This window comes from Aspergillus brunneoviolaceus (genome assembly GCF_003184695.1).
Source record: "Aspergillus brunneoviolaceus CBS 621.78 unplaced genomic scaffold BO95scaffold_4, whole genome shotgun sequence".
Taxonomy (NCBI): Eukaryota; Fungi; Ascomycota; class Eurotiomycetes; order Eurotiales; family Aspergillaceae; genus Aspergillus; species Aspergillus brunneoviolaceus.
Genome location: NW_020290734.1, coordinates 403,578 through 425,728, shown reverse-complemented (window position 1 = coordinate 425,728; position 22,151 = coordinate 403,578). Strand labels below are relative to the sequence as shown.

At 57.4% G+C, this 22,151-nt stretch overlaps 8 protein-coding genes and 1 non-coding gene across 9 annotated transcripts; 3 read left to right on the top strand and 6 right to left on the bottom strand.

The window, feature by feature from the left end:
* Nucleotides 1-123: 123 nt before the first annotated feature.
* On the top strand, nucleotides 124-2,473 carry BO95DRAFT_470294 (putative flavin containing polyamine oxidase). Its single transcript, XM_025589510.1, has 6 exons — nucleotides 124-590; nucleotides 638-668; nucleotides 720-857; nucleotides 906-956; nucleotides 1,010-1,262; nucleotides 1,328-2,473. The coding sequence occupies exons 1-6, from the start codon at nucleotides 478-480 to the stop codon at nucleotides 2,335-2,337; spliced, it is 1,596 nt and encodes a 531-aa protein (XP_025447120.1). The 5' UTR covers nucleotides 124-477; the 3' UTR covers nucleotides 2,338-2,473.
* Nucleotides 2,474-2,641: 168 nt separating this feature from the next.
* BO95DRAFT_459082 (uncharacterized protein) lies at nucleotides 2,642-3,004 on the bottom strand (the record flags this gene model as incomplete). Its single annotated transcript, XM_025588621.1, has 1 exon — nucleotides 2,642-3,004. One exon carries the CDS (start codon nucleotides 3,002-3,004, stop codon nucleotides 2,642-2,644), a length of 363 nt encoding a protein of 120 aa, XP_025447119.1.
* A 528-nt stretch (nucleotides 3,005-3,532) lies between these two features.
* Nucleotides 3,533-6,813, bottom strand: BO95DRAFT_498034 (NRPS-like enzyme; the record flags this gene model as incomplete). Its single annotated transcript, XM_025590911.1, has 3 exons — nucleotides 3,533-3,922; nucleotides 4,038-6,476; nucleotides 6,532-6,813. 3 exons carry the CDS (start codon nucleotides 6,811-6,813, stop codon nucleotides 3,533-3,535), a joined length of 3,111 nt encoding a protein of 1,036 aa, XP_025447118.1.
* Nucleotides 6,814-9,249: 2,436 nt separating this feature from the next.
* Nucleotides 9,250-11,301, bottom strand: BO95DRAFT_478564 (six-hairpin glycosidase; the record flags this gene model as incomplete). The annotated part of the gene is made up of 1 exon (XM_025590042.1): nucleotides 9,250-11,301. The coding sequence occupies one exon, from the start codon at nucleotides 11,299-11,301 to the stop codon at nucleotides 9,250-9,252; it is 2,052 nt and encodes a 683-aa protein (XP_025447117.1).
* Nucleotides 11,302-11,756: 455 nt separating this feature from the next.
* BO95DRAFT_t20 lies at nucleotides 11,757-11,842 on the bottom strand. Its single transcript has one exon. It is a non-coding gene; the product is annotated as a tRNA-Val (tRNA).
* Nucleotides 11,843-12,612: 770 nt separating this feature from the next.
* Nucleotides 12,613-17,695, top strand: BO95DRAFT_498024 (P-loop containing nucleoside triphosphate hydrolase protein). The gene is made up of 2 exons (XM_025590910.1): nucleotides 12,613-15,489; nucleotides 15,540-17,695. Exons 1-2 carry the CDS (start codon nucleotides 12,781-12,783, stop codon nucleotides 17,352-17,354), a joined length of 4,524 nt encoding a protein of 1,507 aa, XP_025447116.1. The 5' UTR covers nucleotides 12,613-12,780; the 3' UTR covers nucleotides 17,355-17,695.
* Nucleotides 17,696-18,035: 340 nt separating this feature from the next.
* On the top strand, nucleotides 18,036-18,919 carry BO95DRAFT_459078 (putative short-chain dehydrogenase/oxidoreductase; the record flags this gene model as incomplete). The annotated part of the gene is made up of 2 exons (XM_025588620.1): nucleotides 18,036-18,233; nucleotides 18,308-18,919. The coding sequence occupies 2 exons, from the start codon at nucleotides 18,036-18,038 to the stop codon at nucleotides 18,917-18,919; spliced, it is 810 nt and encodes a 269-aa protein (XP_025447115.1).
* A 174-nt stretch (nucleotides 18,920-19,093) lies between these two features.
* BO95DRAFT_351816 (uncharacterized protein) lies at nucleotides 19,094-20,272 on the bottom strand (the record flags this gene model as incomplete). Its single annotated transcript, XM_025582097.1, has 2 exons — nucleotides 19,094-20,031; nucleotides 20,080-20,272. 2 exons carry the CDS (start codon nucleotides 20,270-20,272, stop codon nucleotides 19,094-19,096), a joined length of 1,131 nt encoding a protein of 376 aa, XP_025447114.1.
* A 297-nt stretch (nucleotides 20,273-20,569) lies between these two features.
* On the bottom strand, nucleotides 20,570-21,618 carry BO95DRAFT_498019 (sugar phosphate isomerase/epimerase family protein; the record flags this gene model as incomplete). Its single annotated transcript, XM_025590909.1, has 1 exon — nucleotides 20,570-21,618. Exon 1 carries the CDS (start codon nucleotides 21,584-21,586, stop codon nucleotides 20,570-20,572), a length of 1,017 nt encoding a protein of 338 aa, XP_025447113.1. The 5' UTR covers nucleotides 21,587-21,618.
* Between the last annotated feature and the right edge of the window lie 533 nt (nucleotides 21,619-22,151).

Here is a 22,151-nt window from a genome sequence, read left to right as displayed (position 1 = left end):
CTGACGGTGTACGATGTACGGAGTACAGCCAGGGAATCTGAGCTCGCAGACGATGCAGCATGCACAAATATGATCTGATACCTCTTCTCACGGCCGATATCTCAATCGGTGACTCTTCCGCTTCAGGGGCATCCCCCTCATCTTCACCACCGATTCACTGAATCTCCCTCCCCCCACAACCCAAATCTGCCAAGTCCAAGCGTATCTTCAATTCTCCAATCCGTGGTTCTTCCCGGACCCGCTTGGACTTGCCCGAATATGCTTAGAACCCCGATAAGCAAGTGTGATAAGTTGACCATCCCCGTCGGTGGAGCTCTTCAGCCCGTGTTGAGCTTCTGCAGCTTTGGGTAGGTCGATGAACCCGGTGGCTCAGCGGAGCTATTGAATTAGCATGCTATAAAAAGTTGGCGATTGCCCAGTTTCTTTCCCTTGCTCTCTCCCAGCTGCCCCTCACCCACCGTCTTTTTCCTTCGCACCATGCGATCTCTCCTGCTGGCACTTCTCGGAGCGTGGGCTGTCCAGCCCACCGCTGCCCATGTGGCTCATGCTCGTGATCAGGGCCAATGCAAGCAGACCACCGTCGCTATTCTGTAGGTCGCCTCTTGCTGTCGAAGAGGAACGTCACTGACTGGTGTAGTGGTGGTGGTATGGCTGGCATTGCTGCTGCGGTAGGTGTCAACCGACCATACAGTGAATCGAGGAGTAGCTGACTCCAACAGCAAGCGCTGCACAACGCCTCGATGAACGACTTTCTGATTCTCGAGTACAATGACCGCATTGGAGGACGGGCGTGGCACCAGCCGTTCGGCAAGAAGAAGGATGGCAAGCCGTATATCATCGAAAATGGCTGCAACTGGGTAGGCCGGACCGCTTGGTATTGTTGGCAACCTCGCTGACTCGTGCAGGTGCAAGGTCTTGGAAGCCCTGGGGGTCCGCAGAATCCCGTCTGGACATTGGTGAATTAGCCCGCAGTCTCAACGCTCAGTGCGCACGAAGCTCACAGTCCCAGGCCCAAGTGTACAATCTCTCGACCACCTACTCCAACTACAGCAACCTGTCAACCTACAACCACAACGGCTACAGCGATTACTCCTACCTGCTGGACGAGTACGACGACGCCTACGACATCGCCAACGCCAACGCGGGCGTCATTCTGACGGACAACCTGCAGGATTCCACGGCGCAGACCGGTCTTGCAATGGCCGGGTGGCGTCCAAAGGTGACAGATATGGAGGCGCAGGCGGTGGACTGGTGGTCTTGGGGTAAATTCCCCACAAATGAGGTCTGACGACTTTCCCCCTGGATAGCACACTAACACCCACCCCAGACTTCGAAGACGCCTACACTCCGGCCGACAGCTCCTTCGTCTTCGGCTGCGCCGGCAGCAACCTGACGGTCAACGGCTTCAGCGACGAAGACAACTTCGTGACCGACCAGCGGGGGTTCAGCACGATCATCGAGGGGATGGCATCGACCTTCCTCCGGCGCAACGACAGCCGCCTGCACCTGAATACCCAGGTCACCAACATCACCTACACCGCCACGGGGGTGACGATCACCACGGCGTCCGGCGACTGCTACCAGGCCGCGTACGCGATCACCACCTTCTCGCTGGGGGTGCTGCAGCAGTCGGACGCGGTCAGCTTCTCGCCGGCGCTGCCGCAATGGAAGCAGGAATCCATCCAAGCCTTCACGATGGCGACGTACACCAAGATCTTCTTCCAGTTCAACGAGACCTTCTGGCCCGCGGACACGCAGTACCTGCTGTACGCCGACCCCGTCACCCGCGGCTGGTACCCGATCTGGCAGTCCCTCAGCACCCCCGGGTTCTTCGAGGACAGCGGGATCATCTTCGTGACCGTCACCCAGGACTTCGCCCACCGCGCCGAGCGCCAGTCCGACGAGCAGACCAAGCAGGAGGCCCTCGCCGTGCTGCGCGCCATGTTCCCCAACGTCACCGTCCCGGACCCCGTCGCCTTCCACTACCCGCGCTGGTCCACCGAGCCCTGGGCGTTCGGGACCTACTCCAACTGGCCGCCCGCCGTGACGCTGGAGATGCACGAGAACCTGCGCGCCAATGTCGACCGGGTGTGGTTCGCCGGCGAGGCCACCAGCGCCGGCTACTTTGGGTACCTGCACGGGGCCTGGTTCGAGGGCCGCGCGGCTGCGCAGGAGGTCGGCCGGCTGTTGCGCGGCAAGTGTCTGGCGGGCAACTACACGGGCAGCTGTGAGGGCCGGAAGCGGTACGAGGTGCTGCATGGCACGAGTCCGTTGGCAGATTATACGGCGGTGGATGGGTGGACGGCGAATAGCTTCTACGACTTCAATGATGATTAGTCGTGTCGCCACCGATGAGATGAAGGTAGAGGTAGGGAAGTTAGGGGAGTTGTATATAGGTTCATTGTGGTGTGTATTTAGTAGGGGGTGTATCTTATACCACGTCCATGACACTGTTGGCCTCTCACAAGTAACCCGTTGTTGTATACTGTGTTCACATCACATCAAGCTTCATGACCTTCATAACTATATCCCATTCCCCTCGACTATCAACAAACACCACCTCCCCACAAACTTCCGTTCGCCCCCCTGAACTCCCAACCCATACCCCTCCTTAAGAGAGAGAGGGGGGAAAGGGAAGAAATCACCACTGGCACCAATTCACCTCCAGGCTCACATTCGCTGTCGTCAGGTACGCCCCCTGCGCGGTGTCGTAGCACGGCTCGACGACCTCCTTGAACGCATCCAGGCACTCCTCCATGCCCCCGAACACCCCCGTCTTGGCCACCCGGCCGCGCTCCACGTGGCTGGCGTTGTTGCTGATCCACTTGTCCCAGTCCCCGTAGTTGACGTTCCACCGGTAATTGCAGTACTGCAGCGACCAGAAGTTCTTGATCGCCAGCTTGCTCAGGCAGTTGGTGCCTTCGCTGGTGGGCGCGCCCGAGTAGCAGGTGGTTGTGGCCGTGGCCGTGGTGATGAGGGGGAGGAGGATTGTGGTGAGCTTCATTTTGATGTCTTTTCAGGGAATTAGGGTTGACCTTATACTGTGGGAGGCGGTTGGGGGGGGGGACTGACTTACTGGGATGGTTTGGTTCGGACTTGGGTAGGAGGGTTGGTCTGAATTGCTGGGAAAGTGTGCTGGGGAATGTGGCCTTTATATACCCCCTTCCTTGGGGGACTCTGTTCCACGAAACGTTGTTGTGATTGTGTGGTTGTTGTTGTCTGGAAGCAAGGAAGTGAAATCTGCCAGGGACAAAGTCAGAATCTTCACTTTACTCATATCGCCTACGTACGCACCAAGTATCATCCAAGCAAAAAAGACCAAGATATGCATTCTATGCTACGCTAAAGTCTATACCCTATGCTAAAATTAACAGAAAGAAAAAAAAGGCGCCGGCCGCAGATATGCATGCATGTGTTAGACACGCGCCAACCCCCCAACCCCCAGCTTCCACTTTCCTACTGTTTCTCCTCCCTTGCGCATTCTCCCCGCCAACACCCACGAATCAAGACTTCAAGCAAGGAAACGAAACAATCAAAACCCCCACTGCTCCAACCAATTCCCCATCAACTCCCCCGTCACACCCCCCAACCTCGCCATCGTCTCACTCCCCTGCCTCGTCCGCTCCACCGCAATCTCCGCCGACAGCACGCTCCCACTCAGCCCGCGGTAGAAATCCAGCAGCTTCAGCGCCGGCTTCGCGCGGACCTCCTCCTCGCTGGGCGAGGGGATGCTCTCCAGCTCCCGGAGCCAGGCGTCGAAGCCCACCGCCTGCACGTGGGGGTATTTGGCCTGGATGGCGGGCACGAGGTCGGCCCAAGCGGTCTTGGTCGGGTTGACGAGGTGGTAGACGCGGTGGGGGGTGTGGGATTGTTCGCCGCGGCGGGTGTGTGTGAGCTCTGTGGTGATGGTGGCGAGGGTGTCCTGTGCCATCAACCTTGTTAGCTTTCTGTCTCTTTTCTTTGCGTGTGTGTGTGTGTGCCTCTTTCTGATGTTCTCATCTTTTGAGGAAGATTAACAAAAGGGGGAGGATACTCACCACCGGCACCCAATCGACGGCATACCCGCCCAGATCCTTGGGCACCTTGCCCATGGCCACGCTCGTCTTGACCAGGTTGGGCACCCACTCGTCCACATTCCACTTCCCCTGCCGGGTGGTCGGCCCCCCGATCTGGCCCACGCGGAGCACCGTCGTCGGGATCCCCGAGCGCTGCGCCGCCGCCCAGCACAGCCGCTCGCTGACGAACTTCGACTCCCCGTAGCCCTGCTCCAGCACCGCGCGCACGTCCTCGACGGGCGCCTCGGGCACCACCCGGCCCATCTCCGCCGTCCAGCTCCCGATCGTGCTCACGCTCGACACGAACGCCAGGTGCGCGCGGTGCGCGCTGGCGTGGCTGAACCGCAGGAACTCCAGCACTCCCCGCAGGTGCGGGTCCTCGAATGACTCCAGCGGGTGGTTGAAGTTGACCTTCCACGCGTTGTGGATGATCAGGTCCACGGACTTCAGGAGGGTGGTGAAGGTCGCGTCGGGGAGGCCGAAGTGCGCCGCGCCGAAGGCGACGGTTAGGAATTCCACGCGGTTGGTGTCGGAGAGGAGGGCAGCGTCCAGACCCTTGGTGGTGAAGCTCTCGCGCTGGCGGTCCGCGGCCGTCGCGCTGCGGTTGAAGCAGTAGATTTTCGCGACCGTGGGGGAGGTCAGCAGCCGGTGGAGGAGGTAGGTGCCCAGGGAGCCGGTCGAACCTGTCAGGATGACAGTGGATTTATCGGGGAGAGAGGTAGGCAGTGGCTTGGGGGGCGGGAGTTGGGAGGCGTATTTCTCGATCATGCTGGCGATGCGCTCGGGGCGGGAGATGGTCGTCGTGCTGGTTTGGCCGTGCACGAGGTCGACCAGATACTGGCCCAGTTGGGCGACGCTCGGGTGGGCGTAGATCTGCTGCTGGTTGATTGCGACGAGGGTGTCGGTGAGGCGGTTGGAGACCGCCGTCTGCAGCGTCCGCGCCAGCTGGATCGTCTGCAGCGAGTCCATGCCGGCGGCGTAGAGGTCCTCGTCGTCCGCCAGGTCGGCGCGGGCGAGGAGCTCGGCGACGAGGCTGCGCACGTACTCGCACAGGTGCGCCAGGTCCAGTGTGTCCGGCAGCTGGGGCACGCCGGCCGCCTCGGCCGCGGCGGCGGCAGCGTAGATGGCCTCGATCTCGTCCGCGTAGTCACTGTTGACGGCGCGGCGCTTGGTCGTGCCCTTGGGAGTCACCTGGAATGGCTTGGCGGGCGAGGCCAGCCGGACCTTGTTCTTCGACACCCGGCCGTACTTGGGCACCGTCTCGTTGGCCCGCTCCACCGTGGGCCAGATGGCCTCGATGAACGCCTTCTCATCGGTCACGGGCTCGCTGGGCTCGACCAGCAGCGCCGTCTGGAAGCGGCTCTGGCCGATGACCAGTGCGTGCTTGACGCGCGGGTGGCCCTCAACCGTCTTCTCCAGCGTCACGGGGTTGAGCTTCTCGCCGTTGCTCAGGACGAGGACGTCATCCTTGCGGCCGTGGTACTTCCACAGGTTGGGCCGCTCGGGGTGCTGCACGAAGAGGTCGTTGGTGTGGTATTCGTTGAGGTCGGGGAAGGTGTGGAAGATGCCGTGGATGCGCCGACTGTCGGCGCGCCGGGGGATTACCAGCTCGTACAGTCCATCCCCCTGCGGCTGCATCTCGACACCGTACGCCGGGTTCCACTCAAAGTAGCCCCAGACCTTCTCGCCTTGCGGCACAAAGGAGCTGATGAGCCCCATCTCGCTGGATCCGATCACGGTGATGACCTTGGTGTCCTGCTCCAGCAGATCACCCACCTCCGGGGAGAGCGGCGCGCCCGCGAAGTAGACGGCCTCCAGAGTTCGGAGGGCGGTGCGCGCGTCGGCGGAATGGCTCATGTCTTCCAGGATCGATGGCGGTAGCAGGACGGCGGTGGGGTGCGTGGCTTGAATCACGTCGACAATGATGTCCACTGACAGGGGCTTGTCGGGACACATGACGAATGGGATCTCGTGGAACAGAGCTTCGGTGAAGGCGATGAGGCCCATCAGGTGGAACAACGGCGTCGTCGACATCACCAGTTGTCCCGGTTGGAGATCGTGGAACATCGAGGACTGACGGCCTTGAGGGCGCGAGAGATAGGCGCCCATGTCCATGGTTGCGAGGAAGCCGTGGGTGAGAGGCACGGGCTTGGGCATGCCCGTTGTCCCGGAACTGTGGATGATAATGGCCACCTCATCCTCTGCTTCTGGGTATGACTTTTCGAAGGGGTAAGGGGAACTTTCGGATTCGAGGAACTCGCTCAGAGAGGGAATTTCGAAGATCTGGGTCTCGGGCTGGGCAGTCTGAATCTCCGACACACGGCGCTGCTTGTCACGGGTGTAGAAGAATTTCTGGCACTTGGTGACGGCAAGGATGTGCCTGTAGGCGTCGTCCGAGAGACGGGTAGAGGGAAGAAGAGGCTGGTTGTGGTTAGTGCTGGCCCAGGGTGAGTGAGTGTTGGGGGTATTGTCCTACCTGATAGCCAGTCTTGTGAGAGGCCAGGATGAATACCAAGTACCGCACGTCGTTCGTGGCCATATACGCGATGGTCTCGGGCTGTTTGGCTCGGCCGATGCGAGCTTCGATCCAGCGAGCGCACGCATCAACAGCACGGGCGAGGCCCGCAAAGCTCAATTCCTGGTAGCCATCGGACACTTCAGAGCCCTTGGGGATGAGGCCGACGAGCTCCGATGGGGATGAGCGCGCGCGGTGGTCGACGATCGCGGGCCAGAGTCTTTCACCGGGCAGGTCCGACATGAGTAAATCGTATAGGGCGGGTTGGTTCTGGGATAGATGAATTTGGCACAAGAAAGCAGATGAAGAATTATTTGAAACTGTAGACTAGGTAAAGGCAACGGGAGTTGAGCTGTGTATAAGATGTCCCAGATATGCGAGGGCGACGAGGGTATTTGTAGGCAACGAGTATGGCCGTGCAGGCCATTCTCGAACGATGCCGCCATCCGATAGCAATGAAGCATATTCAATAGAAAGTCGACACAGGCGCAATTGTGCTCAGGGATCGGCGGTGGAGCCTGACAGGGGGAGACAGTCTCAGGACAGCATGCAGAGAGCCCTAGTTCCATACTATCGTCATTCTGCAGATGTTGATATAGACTTGGACGATAATCCCGCTTCAAAATTGGCATCAACGCCACGCCGGCTGATTTCCACGGATCAGTCGTGCCCAGACGCGGCCCGGGTGCTTAGCCCAGGGAAGTCCCAGGTACATCAAACCTAAGCGATGATGATGGCGCGAAGGAAGTACAAGCTTCAAGATGAAAGCATCCTTCCCTTCCCTCAAGTGCCGATTGCCGCAGCCGAGGTTCCATGGGGAGTGATGTCAACTTCACCGGGCACATAACGGTCATACCAGACAGCCCGCCAGACAGCCACTGACGCGCATTATCGAGCAGATGGAATGATCGGGAACCCGACCGGGGGCGAGAGTTGGCCGAAACGAGACCGGTCGGAGTGGGTCATCCCAGCAAGAATGGGAGAAAAGAAGTTGGCAGAAGATGAGGATGAAGTCGTACCAAAGAGGAAAAACGGGTATCGGCACGGGAGGCAGTGGAGTCGCAGCGTTAAAAAGTGGTTAAAGTGAGGAATAGTGAGGGTTAGTGAGGGTTAGTGCAGCCTCATCCGTGCATAGCGGACGGTCTTGCCAGAGAGGGTATGGTCGGGGGAATGCTTATTTGGATGATTGGAGAAAGAAATCATACAGAAAGCAGGGAATGTCAGCAAAGATAGGAGCATCCTACCGGTTCCAGCTTAGTGGGCATTTGACTTGCCCTCAATGGCATGCAGGCATGCATGCATGCATCAATCAATCAATGAGGGGAATCCGTCAATAACAGCCATTGTTGTGGTGCTCCGGCCCCGCCCACTTGGCCTGGTTGGGAAATCTCGGGATCTGCTGGTGAAACAAAACAGCCAACATTGGTGCTATATTAATCCATGGTTGCCTGGCCCCTCTTACTCATTGTCTTCATAGGTTCATGCAGACTCTGCCCATGATTGTATGCTTGGAAATATTGCTGCTTACCCGGGATAGCTGCAGCGTCGGATGATATATATCTACACCAAACCTACCCGGCACCCCAACTATCTTCAACCCTGATCACCTCCGATTGGGGAACAGCTTGAAAGACAAAGGCAGGACATAGAAACTATTATATCATGTCTCGAGCAGGAGGACTCTAGTCATGAAAGAGCAACACAGTCTCAACGATCTGAGATATTTCCAGGGTAGTCAGTAACTTGTAAAGTAACCGGTAACAAGGACACCAATTGAGTTGTATCTCTCCAAGGACTGGCAAAAACACCCCTCAAACGTGATATGCTTGCATCAACCTGAGTGGAGTGATATTCTCATCTTTCCACCACTATCTGGGGATGTGTTTACCCTTTGCAACCTATAATCAGAGCATTGAGTTGAATGTCAGCCTACGCTGTGCCATCCATACCCAGCCTGGTAGAGACTCTCCTGTACCTCAACAGTACTCGATAACAAGCATCCTCAGCACGGATTCTTTTATACCCGTTCCTGATTTATTAGAGCACCTCAGACGATACAATAGTAATGCGTACCCAATCCCAATCCGAGGGTATATGCCTCAACGCAATACACAGGCCACGCATGCAAGCCCACAAAATCCACACCCACAACCACAGCCACCCATTCTCGTTGCCTCCGCCATCAAGATGCTCCTACTCCAGCTAAGCCGAGCGCCACTTTTCAATCATGTACTGTACTACGCGGCTGAAGCTGGATGTGCGACCGTATTCCGCGGAAAACTCCCTCGATCTCTTTTCCGCCCCGTCTTGCCAATAAAGTTTCAAGCATCTCGGCCGACGACGTCACGGTAAGCCGTGCCGGTGGTACAGTTTATCTACCAAATCTGTGCAGGCTTCTAGAACGAAAGCTCGTGTCACGTCATCATGAGCCAGCTCTTTCTGTTCTTTGGGACGGGGTTGTGGATGATGACGGGGTGGTTGGGAGCAGCGCCTGCTGGGTCGGCTGAGAAGTGAAGGCGTGAAGATATAGTCTGAGCTCGGGCAGAAACACAGTGAATTTGCACAACTACTATCAACATTCGTACACGAAAAGAACTGACTGGTACAAACAACAGGCTCAGCAGGGATGGGAAACATTCTTCGAGTCCATCCTGTACTCGCCATATACATCAGGAAAAATCAACTGCTGAAGACCTTCCACTCGACCAAGCGCACCTTCTCCCCCTTTGTCGGCGTAAACACCAGCCTTACCTGGCTTGTCTGCGCCGTCTGCCACGAAGCATTCGTGATCCCGTTCGCCAGCGGCTTATCATACTTAGCCTTCGACACCGCCGTCCACGAGTCTCCGTCGAGCTGCTCGATCCGATACGAGGTGGGCACCGCATACCCCTGGGTGGCATTCGCGAAGAAGGCGATCTCCGCGCGGCCGGTCTGCGTCGCACTGCCGAAGTTGATCTGGTACCAGATCTCCGTGCCGTTGCCGGCGGGACTGTCCCACCCGTTGGCTACGTCGGTCTCCGGGTAGAACCAGACTCGGCCGTCGATGGCGGCGTGCACATCGTCGGCATCCGCCCCGGCGACCGAGACACTTCCCGCCGGATACTCCGTGGTGGTCCCCAGCTGGACGGAGACGGCGATGGGCCGGTCGACGGTGGGCGGCGCCGCGCGGGTGATGTTGGCCGTCAGGCGCGTCAGCTTCGACGCGCTGGCGACCGTTTTGCCGTCGACCTCCACGTAGAGCCCGGCCTTGCCGTAGTGCTTGCCCGTGGCGTCCCACTGCACGGCGACCTCGTGGCCGTGGTAGAGAATGCGCTCGGCCCGGAAGTATGACACGGTCCCGCTGTCGGCCTGCGGGTTGACCTCCAGGACATTGTCGGCGCGGGCTCGCAGCCCGACGAACCCGGACAGGATAACGTCGACGAAGCCGGAGTGGAAGTAGTGCGGCGAGCGCGTCAGCCCCACGATCGGACTGCCGGTGTCGGCATAGTAGTCTTCTTCCACGTCGAGAATGCCGCCGCGGGCCGGGTTGTAGTGCAGTCGGGCGTATTGCAGCAGGATCTGCGTGTAGTCGGCTTGGTTGATGACCCCCGTGGCGGCGGACATGGGGTAGTGGTCGAGGAGATTGGCCAGCGCCGTGAGCACCTGGGTCGTCTGGTATGGCCAGGCCGGGCCGTTCCACTGGCACTCCGGGTGGGTGCCTTCGTAGCGATACTGCACCATGTAGTACTGGTAGCTGGGTTCGTTGGTGCGCAGCCCGTGCGTCCCAGCCAGCTTGTCCGAGTCCAGGACGTGGCTCCAGGCTGCGGCGTAGGTGGCATTGTCGTCCGGGAGGTCATGCGCCCAGGGCACGTAGCCGACGAGCTCTCGGCCGCGGATGAAGTCCCAGTATGTCACGTACTCGTTGTTCACCTCGTAGCGGTCGATGAAGTGGGAGAATGTGCTGTTCCAGAGGTCGGCCTGAACGAGGCGCTGGAGCGTGTCGGCGTAGGCATTGTACTGGTCCGCCACAGCGGTGTCACCCGTCAGCTCGGCCAGTTGAGCGATCGCGCGCGCGTTCGCGTATTGGTAGCTGTTGATGCTGGGACGGAAGGAGTATCCTCCTGTGAAACCGTCCGTGCCGTTGGTCGCGTCGATGCTGGAGATGGTGTACTCGGTGGCATCAGTCAAGGGTTGGATCCAGTACAGGCCTTTCGATGAGTCGTAGCCGCCAACCCCGAGGGTCGTCGAGTTCCAACCCTGAAAGAAGGATTGCATGGCTGAGAGATGGGCCGTAGCGTCGTCAGCGACGCCGTCCACCAGATACACCTGCCACACCCCATCGGCGAGGGACTCGGAGAACTGGTTTTGGATCCCGTTGGGCCCGAACAGGAAGTTGCCATAGTCGCTGGTGAAGCGACGGTCTCGCGACCAGCGCCCTTCGCGCAGGTGGAAGTTGGAGGCATCAATCAGCAGTGCCCATGGGCTCTTTTGCCAGCTCACGTCGTTGAGAAACTCGGTGGTCAGGTAGCCTTCGGCGCCCAGGTCACGCTGATGAGCGCGGAAGACACCCCAGCGGTAATAGTAGACATCTTGGAGCACGGTCTGGTCGGTCTCGAAGAGTGGAATGCGGTCACGATACCAGGGGGCATCGTTGCCAAAGTACTTGGAGGTGATGGTGTTGATGTTCAACGCGGTGACTGGGACTAGGCCAGCAGCCAAAGCAAGTGAGAAAGCGGTACTGAGGGTCAACATCTCGGTGAGCGCTACATTTCCACTTCAATTCGAGTTGGAACGAGGAGTCTCGGCTTAAATGTTACCCCACAGGAGCTCTGCCCCTGGAACGGCTTGTGCTGATACTCCGGTGGGGAGAGACATGAAGAGCCCGGGGTATCCGGAGAATTTCCTGATTGGAGTACCTGAAGAAGAGCCATGGCTGAAGACAAAACAGATTTAACCGTCTTTCGTGCGGGGAAAGCACCAATCCTGAATCGCTGAAGATATTGCTTGGCAGGGGGGGATGGAGGTACTCAGTCATGCCATCAGTGCTGGTCTCGAAAATGAGTGAATGACGAATTTCCACTTGTGGAGATGATGAGCAATTTGGAACCTGATAAGCATGCAAGATGTATGAATAATGGCAATGGATGACGATGGCGGGGGTGGGGGTGGATGCTTGGAGGAGGAAGGAAAAGAAAAGAAAAAAAGAATAGTCACGCCCGGGATCGAACCGGGAACCTTCTCGGGTCGTTCAGCGGATGTGAACGAGAAATCATAACCATTAGACCACGTGACTGTTTCTTGTTGGTTTGTCCTTTGATTGTTCCCTCTATAGAAACTCTTCCTGCTCACTATCTTGTTTCTCCTCCACCCATACCCAGTTCCGAAAACATAACTCACACAGCAATTTGATTCCAGGCTCACTGCTCGCGGATTGTATGCATACACTTTTGAGGTCAGGAACCAGAAATCTAAGCGACCTGGTCGGTGCGGTGTTGGCGACTGACCAGGAAGAGCTTCGTCGAAGGCTGTCCCCAAGCTGCCGCAATGAAGTATTCGTACAACACCCATCAATCAAGTGTGACCCACTCTGCTGGTTGGAATACTTCACTGGACCAGAATATCGAACGAGACATATTTTTCCTGAAGTGATTCTAAAGGTTAGCTGCTAGGCTGATAATCTTTTACCGCTTAAGGCCATCGGAGAGTTCATCCGACCAAGTGCATGACTACGGAGTATTGCACCCGACTAGCTGGACAACATCCTGAGAAAGTAATGAAGGCCGAGTTTCCAAATTCAGCTACGGATCCAAGGATGATCATGCTATCACCGAAGGACAATTCCCATCAGATAAGATCAAAGAAGGTGCCTAAGATCGGCCGCGAGGTGTCGTGCATCCACGCAATGGCAACAACTATCCTTGTCTAGCCGAATGGGAGGGGGGGTTGCGATGCACGAGGATGAGACCAACCGAGTTAGGGCAAGACGCCCGAGGAGTGGAGGAACTGATGAAAGAGTCTACGTCAGCCACTCCTGAGTTTTCTCTGCTCCGAATTCCGAATTCTCTCCCCCCAGTCCCCCATATTTGTTTGATTAATCCGGCAGCCTGATCTGGAGTGTCTTTGAACCCTCCAGAGTTCTGTCATCTGTCTTCTGCACACTGCATTGAATGCAGCAAGAATGCACTCTCGGGCTGTGAGCTGCCCTGCTGCTGCGCGGGACGAAAGACAAAAATGGCTCTGCTCGTGCTTCACGTGATCGGCTTCGGCCTTTCGGCGATTGTGGGCGGACGCGCCGCCATCCTTCTCGCCCTTCGGTATCGACCCCGACACAAACAACATCGCCTGTCACTCCCACTCCAAGACGACTCACAAACCGACTATCATGACAAAGATGGTCATGCTACTCCCGAATCCATTCGGACCTTTTCCGACAAGGCACCTTGCACTGTTCTGCTTATCGCGACTGCCACCGGGGTCTGCTTGTCGGTAACCGAGATCGTCGTCCGTGCTATCACCTCAAATCCCGCCTTTACCTGGTTAGTATGGCTGCGCATCGCTGCGTGGGTGATGCTGGTGATCAGCCTGTCAGTTGTAATGCTGGAGAGAGAATATACGACTCGTTTTACGCATGGCTGCCGGGTCAGTGTCGGCTGTCTTGCTATGCTGGCCATGCTTACCAGCGAGGCATATCGCTATCATGAGGCCGATGAGCTCTCTGCTTCCCAGCGGTTCTTCCTGTTAGGGCAAATATGCGCTGCGATCGGTGCCTGCATCGCGGCTGCTTCCATCCCGCGTCGTCCGGACGTCTATCGCGATGGTACCCTGGTGGATCGCAAATCATCGACTTCCCTCCTCAAAAGACTATCATTCAGCTGGTTACATGTTTCCTTGTCTTCCGGTCAGAAACACCTCAATGTTCAAGAGGTCCCCGAGTTAGAATACTCCAACCGAACGTCGACTCTTTCCGATCTCATGCGCGAGGCTCGCGCAGCCTACCCTTCCGGCACAAGCCTGTGGAAATTCCTCTGCATCTGCCATCGCAAACCTCTAGCTTTCCAGCTCTGCCTGACTCTGATCCATGCAGTTGTGTCTTTTGCGCCTCAATATGCCATCCTCAATATCCTGCAGCGACTAGAGAATGATCCCAATGACTCTTGGTTATGGCTACCCATCATCGGACTTGGCGCCTCACTCATTTTCTCGGCACTCCTTGAAAACTGGAATTACTACCATTCCTCCAACCGAATCGCTGTGCGGCTCCAGGAACAGCTGTCAGCAGCTGTCTACGATAAGGTTCTGAGTGGCAAGACTGCTCGGAGCACACCGGTCGCAATGAGCAACGACGAGGGGGAGCAAGGTACCATGAATCTCGTGGCCGTTGATGCGAAAAGGGTAGCCGACTTTTCTGCCCTTGGCTTTATGCTCTGCGATGCGCCACTCAGGATCCTAATCGCAGCCATCTCGATCGGTCGCTTACTGGGACTGCGAAGTCTTGCGGCCGGTGCAGTGGTCTTTTCGCTTGTCACCGCAGGCAACATACACGCTGTGTACAAGTATGCTGGTACGCAGAAGGCTCTCTTGAAATCCCGCGACAAGAAAATGGCAACTATAATCGAGGTATTGCTAGGCATCCGGCAGGTCAAGATGTCTGCATTGGAGGACAAGTGGGAGGGTTGCATCAACGGCTTGCGCGACAGAGAACTGGAAAGCCAATGGCAGGTCTACATTTGGGAGCTGTTGATGTTCGTCACTTACAATGTTGCCCCTGTTCTGGTATCTGCCGCATGCTTGGGCACGTATGCAATCTTCCATGAAGGGATGCCTGCTTCCATCGCCTTCACTTCCATCTCTCTTCTCGGTGCTCTGACTACGCCTCTGGCTGTCCTTCCGCAGGTCCTGCTAAGCGCTACCAGCGCGCAAGTAAGCCTTCGACGGATTGAGAAATTCCTACGCTCTCCTGACCAGCATCTCCAAGTCCCATCGGCGGATGACGTGGTCGTGGACCAAGCGACACTTTCCTGGACGAACCGCCACCTCCGCGGGGCCTTCAAACTGAACGATCTCACACTCCTATTCCCCGCGGGTGCGTTAAGCGTTGTGACTGGCCCGTCAGGCTCCGGTAAAAGTCTCATTCTCGCCGCTATTCTAAACGAATGTGAGTTTCTTGCCGGCCAAATGCGGAGACCGCCATCTTCGGCTATCGCCTTCGTCCCCCAGGAACCCTGCATCCGCAGCGGCACTGTTCGAGACAACATCCTCTTTGGCAGTCCGTTTGACCAAGATCGCTATCAGAGCGTGGTTTCAGCGTGCGCTCTGAATCGCGACTTGGAGCTGATGGACATGAAGGACAATACCGAGATGGGCCCGCAAGGCAGCAACCTGAGCGGGGGACAGCTATGGCGTGTTTCACTTGCACGCGCGCTTTACTCCAGTGCCGAGATTCTTGTGCTGGATGACATTTTCAGTTCGATCGATGCACAGACCGCACAACATCTATACGAGAATGCGCTCATGGGGAGCCTTGCCCAGGGACGGACGCGCATACTGGCGACGTACCATCTTGAGCTGTGTCTCCCAGGTGCGGAGTATGTTGTTGCTCTGGATGAGTCAGGGCTGCGATATGCTGGGCCTCGGAAGAATCTGAAAGAGATGGGAATCTTTGGTGATATGCCTTCTGCCGCGATGCGTGAAGAGAAGCCTTTACTTTCGAGGAATACGCAAGATTTTGGCGATTGTTTGTCTGAAGAGGCGCCTTGGGGTGGCACTCTTTTACCTTCAGAGCAAGAGCAGACTCTATTGGAAGACCGAGGTCAGGTCGATGCCGCGCGGATCAGCAAATGGCAGATCCGCCAAAGGATTTTCAAGCTCTCGGGCGCTGGATATCGCTGCATGATACTCCTAGGACTGTATCTCTTATACAGCGGGCTGGGCGTAGGACGAGTAAGTTATACCTCTCTCGCTTGGTTTATGGTTGTGACTGACATGGACAGGGTCTTTGGATGATGGTCTGGAGTAACAACAGCGGTCCATCTGCGGGGGAGGCCGAAGAATCCTTGGAGATGAAATCCACGGCGGTGACAAGTGACGTGAGATGGTTCCTTTCTATCTATCTGACTCTTGCAATTGTCTCGTGCTTGGTCACTGTGGCACGGAGCTTCCTAGCCATACGTATCGTACTGCAGATGTCTCGACGACTCTTCCATCGCTTCCTCGACTCGATCCTTCGTGCACCCCTACAATGGCTCGACAAGCTCCCCACCGGGAATATCCTGAACAATTTCTCCACCGATTTCAGCCTGATCGATTCGCGACTGGGCTATGATCTCAACTATGCTCTCGGGCTTCTTGTCGATCTCCTTGTCATCGTCTTAGCAGCGTCAATTGTGAATGTCTGGCTCAATCTTCTGTCACTGGGCTCGCTTCTTCTGGCCACGTACTACGGGCGGAAGTTCATCAGGAAGATCCGCGCTGTCAAGGAACTAGAAAGCCGGATGCGAAGCCCCATCCTCAATCATCTGTGTGCGACCGTAGACGGTATCATGACCATCCGCGCCTACCAACAACAAGAGACCTACCGCGACGAGATGCATGCACATATTGACCGCCACTGCCGCGCCTCGTGGAGCCTATGGCTCCTAACCCGTTGGATCTCCATGCGAGCCAGCACGATCGGCGCCATCTTCACGACCCTTGGGTCAGCGCTGGTCCTCTGCACGAACGGCGTGACAGCCGCGACTGCGGGATTCGCCATCACCTTCATCATGCGATACAGCGCGATCATGTCCCAAGCGATCCGGCAGTACGCCAACCTTGAGATCTCGCTGAACAGCGTCGAACGAGTTGCGGGGTCTCTGGATATCCCGAAGGAGAAGTACGACAGTCCCACTCCAGTGGCAGCGTCCTGGCCCACGGAGGGCCGACTCGACGTGTCCGAGTTGACCGTGTGCTACACCCCCGAGCTCCCGCCCGTGCTATCGAATCTCACCTTCTCCATCCCACCAAACACCCGCGTGGGGGTCGTAGGCCGCACCGGGGCCGGCAAGTCCTCACTGGCAATGGCGCTGTTCCGATTCCTCGAAGCCCAAGAGGGCGGTGTCCGCGTCGACGGCGTCGACATCAGCACGATCCCCCTCCACGACCTCCGCTCGCGGCTGGCCATCGTGCCCCAGGACCCCGTCCTCTTCTCGGGCACCATCAAGTCGAACCTCGACCCGTTCAACGAATACTCCAACCGTGACCTCTTCACCGCCCTTCGGCGCGTGCACTGGACCATCCCGGACACACTTCTCCCCCGAGCCACCTCCACAGCCCGGCCCCACGATGACCCCGAGGTCATCGGTGACAGCGACAGCGACAGCAACATCCCTCTCGAATCCCTCGAGCCCCACGCGCACCTCCCCCGCAACGTACTCAACACCAAAGTCTCCGAACGCGGTGGCAATTTCTCCCAGGGCCAGCGACAAACCCTCTGCCTGGCGCGGGCCATCCTGCGGCGTCCGAAGATCCTGGTGCTGGACGAGGCTACCTCGGCCATCGACAAGGCAACGGACGCAGTGATCCAGGCCTCGATCCGGGCGGAGTTCGGAAGGAATTACTCCTCGGTGCTGGTGATTGCCCACCGCCTGCGCACGATCGTGGACTTTGATCGGGTGCTGGTGCTGGACGCGGGACGGATTGTTGAGGACGGGTCCCCGAAAGAATTGATCGCTGATCCGGAGGGGGTGTTTCGGGGTTTGGTGGAGAGCAGTGTTGATCGGGAAGAGTTGATGGAGGTTATTGCTCAGGGGGGAGGGATGGGCGCATAGTTGCACCAGCGTTCATGCGAAAGTGGGCTGACTATGGCTCTCGCAAGTCCTAGAACCTTCGACCTCGCCGACGCACGCAGAGTAGGGGGGAAGACAGTATACCCCCTGAAGATAACATCCACCCCCCAATGATCCGTATCCGACGCAATCATGCATACGATGTCACGGAGGAGGCAATGTCGAATTTCCCCCTCCCTTATCTCCGATACCCCCGTTTCCACCTCATCACCCCGAAAAACCAGACCCTGACAAATCATCGAATTAATAAACACGGCATCTCAAATTTCTCCTCCTTTCCGAACACTTCCAAGTCCAGCCGGGGCAAATGTGAAGAAGAAAAAAAAAAGCTTACTGGTACCAACGTCTCGGGTAGCGAACCGACCCAGCAAGATCCGATTCAGATTGCCGGATTGGGTCTAGTCTCCGCGCGGATGTCTTGGCTGGGGTCCGATCGGATTAGGCTTAGTCTCCGTTGCAGCTTCAGTTACCAGTTAACCAGTTACGCCATCCGAGCCCTTCCTCTGCCCCCCCCCAGACGATAAATACCGGGCTGGCGGCCGGGTTGGGAGAGTTATTCATCAGTCAAGCTCTTTTTACTATTAGTGTGATCACTACTGTCTCTTCTTCTTCTCCTCCTTCTAATTGTTCTCTTCATTTGACACAAGAAACATCACAACAATCATGTCTTTCCCCTACCAGAAGGTCCTCATCATCGGCGCCACCTCCGGCATCGGCAAGTCCCTAGCCACCAAGCTGGTTGAGAATGGCATCCGCGTGGTGGTCGCCGGCCGCCGCAAGGAGAACCTGGATGCGTTCGTCGCCCAGCACGGCAGCGACAAGGTCGACTCTGCGGTCTTCGACGTGATGCAGCTCGAGAAGGTAGGAAGGAGCCCCCCCAACCCTTCCCCAACCCTCACTGCAAGCGAACACAAACCACTAACCATCCCGCAAAGATCCCCGAATTCGCCGCCACCATCACCGCTGCCCACCCGGACCTGGACTGCATCTTCGTGAACAGCGGCATCCAGCGGCCGTTCGACTTCGCGAAGCCCGAGACGGTGGACCTGGACGTCTTCGACCAGGAGCTGATCACCAACTACACGTCGGCGGTGCGCCTTACCAAGGCGTTCCTGCCGCACCTGCAGCAGCAGCCCCGCCCGACGGCGCTGGTCTACACGACCTCGCAGATGGCGCTAGTGCCCATGATGCGGTGCCCCAACTACGGCGCCTCCAAGGCGGCGCTGCACCACTTCATCCTGGCGCTGCGCACGCAGCTGCAGGAGGGCGCCGGCAACGTCCGCGTGCTGGAGATCTACCCGCCTGCCGTGCAGACCGAGCTGCACGACGCCAAGCACCAGCCCGACCTCAAGGACGGCCACCTCATCGGCATGCCGCTGCAGGAGTTCGTGGACGAGGTCTGGGCCCGGCTCGGCAAGGGCGAGGACCAGATCCCCGTCGGCTCCGCCGCCGAGATCTTCCAGGCCTTCGAGGTCAAGCGCCAGGAGTTGTACAAGGGGATGACCGAGTTGTTGTCGGGTTTGTTGAAGCAGTTCTTGCGCGAGTAAGAGCCACTTCTGCAAATGAATGAAGTCAGGTTTATGATGGATGAAATGTGATATTTGCTTTTGTGGTGCATGTTGCATATAGGAGTAGAAATTTGATTGTTTTATTTGCATGACGTACCTTGCCGGCTTTGAATTGTTTTTTTTTTGTTCATGGTTCATTCATAATGTATACTCTCACACCTCCACTACCAAAGAGGCAGGCGGAGGCGTAGGAAACCCCCTCGCGACATCCGCCACCTGCTTGCCCCGACACGCCGCGAGGATCAACCCGGCGAATGCCCCAATCCCATGCACCTGCCCTTGCTCCAACATGCCCGAATACCCGTGTAACGAGACCATCGCCCCCTCACTGGACCCCCACAGCTCGTCCGTGACGACCCCTTCCTCGTCCGCAGCATCCCACAGCCCCGTCCGCACGTCGAACGGCAACGCGTCCACGAACGGCGTGCGCACCGAGTAGTTCCGCGTCCGCAGCGAGTACACGCTGCGCAGCATGAACCCGACGATGATCGTGCGGCGCACGCTCTCGGCGAACAGCCACGCGCGGCGCGGGCTGAGCGTCGCCGGCAGCTGCACGGGCGCCTGGACCCACAGCCGATGCCCCAGGTTCAGGAGCATCTCGCTGATGGACTCCTGGTATTCGGTGTCGTGCTGCTGCTGGGTCTCGGTCGGGTCGGACGCATGGAGCGGCGGGGACAGGAGGAGGATGCACTGGATGAGGAGGAGGGCCTGGGCGCTGGCGAGCAGGTCGGGGAAGGTGGAGGCGCGCGCGAGGTGGCGGTGCAGGGAGCGGGATTTCTGGTGTAAGAGGCACTGGATCTCTTTTCGCTGGTGGGTTCTGGGACTGAAGAGTGAGGAGTGATAGTGTTTACACAGGCTGTAGATGTCTTGTAGGGGTGGGGGTGGGGTGGAGGCGCTCGGCCACAGGTCGGGGTGGATGAAATGGGTTTTGAGGGAGGAGGCGAAGGTGAGGGGGTATTGGCGCATGCCGGAGATGAGGAAGGAGATCACGGTCGGGGAGTAGCCTTTGGTGATCTCCAAGGGGGGCAGGGGTGGGGGGATCGTCGTGGTGGTGGTATATGGTCTTGGTTTGCGGGGGCGGGATATGTTGGCTTGTGTTATCGAGGAGGAAGAGGAGGGAGTGGTGGTGTGAACGAGACTTCGGGCCTTGGCGAGGCTAGAGGTGGAAGAGGAGGCGTTGACTGTCAATGGCACGTTGATGTACTCGCAGTCAATCCGGCGGGCCTGGCAGCGGCTGCAGCGCGGCCAGCGCTGGTCGCAGCGCCGTTTGCCACGGGCGCAGGCTTGGCAGGATCGGCGCAGTGTGGGTGGTTTGGGGGCCTCAATGACCATCGTGATAGACCTAGGTTATGACAGGGATGCGATAAGAGGTTGATTCGAGTAGTCTGATAGGAGAGTAAGTGGTTAAGTGGTGTGAGAGGAGAGGGAAGGGGAGAGAAAGAGGTCGGAGATGAAGCATTCCGGTGACGCGGCCGAAACCCATAGAACCGAGTCACGTGCACGATTTCCGTGGTTTCAACGGCCGAAGTTTCCTGATCGGGACAAGTAACAGAAGAACAAGCTCTTCACTATGGAGAAATTCATGCATCTAACTCATTTAACATTCAACACTAAAAGAGATGCCAGCCTCTAATAATGTGCCTTGAGGGGCCTATCTCCCGTCTTTCCCGATAGTTCGTGCTGGATCTTCTCCCATGACACTCTCGCCCGCCTGGCTGCATCCCCCGGCGTGTGCTCCGCGCTGCGCATCCGCCAGTCAAACACCTCCATCGAAACCCATCCCTTGAATCCCTTATCCACAACCCACGTCCTGACGGTCTCTAAAATAGGGAGATAACCACCCAGCTCCGCCTCCATTGGAAAAGGCCTCGCATGCTTCGACCAGGTGAATTGAGGGGCCTCACCCTGCAGGTACCACGGATGCGCCTCCGACAGCGGCGGGTCGAAGCGCTCCGCATCGGACAATTGCACATAAAAGATCTTCTCGAGAGGGCACTGCTCACTGAACCGCTTTAGAGACGCCTCCAGATCCCGATCGCCCGTCGGGAGCTTTCCTGACTTCTCCATATTACTGCCCCATAGCTTGGTATGCTCGTGGAAGTTATCGAGGCACAAGCCAAAGTTCGGTCGGTCCACCGCGTTTACAATACGAAGGGCTGTCTCCCAGGTGGAGCAGAGGACCCCCCACGAGAGGTACTCGTACGCAACGAAGATGACTGGCTGCTCGGCACTGGCGAGATCCGCCAGTTGCTGTAGATCGGATACGACCACTTTCTCGTCCGTGCTGCCGTCGGGGTTGTAGTATGAGGGAACCTGAAGATAGGTTGCCTGGAGGGTGCGCGCCAGCTGCAACCAGTGCTTAGCGGTAGCGAGTCGCTCGGATAAGGGCAAGCTGCCACCCTCGAAATTTTCAAAGGGCGCCAGGGAGATGATTTCGACTCGGTGCTCCGCGCAGAGATCTCTTGTTACTTTGGCCGCTTCGTGGATGGAGATGTTTAGATGTTGCGCAAAATCGGCGAGATCGGAGTACACGACCTCGATGCCGGTGAAGCCCTGCCGCGATGCGACCAAGATCTTTTGGTCGAGGGTGTGACTGGGATGCTGACCCAAGGACTTGGAGCCAATGGCTTGCTTGTTTGCCAACATTGTAACTGGTGGTTATGAAGTATATGTTAAATATGTTAATGGTTGATTTCTGCTGTCCATGGGTGGTGGTGAGTAGCGTCTTTAAACCGAGGATTTTCCCCGCATCAACGGAACTGGGTTTCCGATGGGTTTACAAACCCGGGCTTCAAAGTTTTTGATCGTGATCAACGGATTGATGATGACTGATAAATGGTGACTATTGCACTGTGTGGTACCCATGCTGACCACATGAATCCCTTATGCTATGCAATTCTGCCGCCCTCAGCTGTCTACTCAAGTAGCTAGGGCTGACCCCATTCCAGGCCAGAAAGACTGACTCCGATCCCGGAGCCAAAGGAGATCACAACTACATCGCTCGACTCTCATCTGTCGTCCTTTTAGTTCTGCCCCTCATTGATAGATGAGTTTGAGTGTAGAAACCCTGGCTACTGATGAGAAAAGGGACGACAAGCTCTAACTACTGCGGTGCTTGGCCGAGGTAAAGAGGCAAGCAGGGCAGGGAAGTGGGTTCGCAAGGCACAGAAATAGAACATTGAGACAAGCTGTTTCAAACTCATTCCACACA

What these genes read in the sequence shown, in the direction of transcription:
- BO95DRAFT_498024 (XM_025590910.1), top strand. Translation starts at nt 12,781, where the DNA reads ATGGCTCTGCTCGTGCTTCACGTGATCGGCTTCGGCCTTTCGGCGATT. An exon ending in GCGGGCTGGGCGTAGGACGA is followed by an intron (nt 15,490 to 15,539) that starts GTAAGTTATACC and finishes TGACATGGACAG; the next exon opens with GGTCTTTGGATGATGGTCTG.
- BO95DRAFT_470294 (XM_025589510.1), top strand. Translation starts at nt 478, where the DNA reads ATGCGATCTCTCCTGCTGGCACTTCTCGGAGCGTGGGCTGTCCAGCCC. An exon ending in CAGACCACCGTCGCTATTCT is followed by an intron (nt 591 to 637) that starts GTAGGTCGCCTC and finishes TGACTGGTGTAG; the next exon opens with TGGTGGTGGTATGGCTGGCA. An exon ending in AGAATCCCGTCTGGACATTG is followed by an intron (nt 957 to 1,009) that starts GTGAATTAGCCC and finishes TCACAGTCCCAG; the next exon opens with GCCCAAGTGTACAATCTCTC.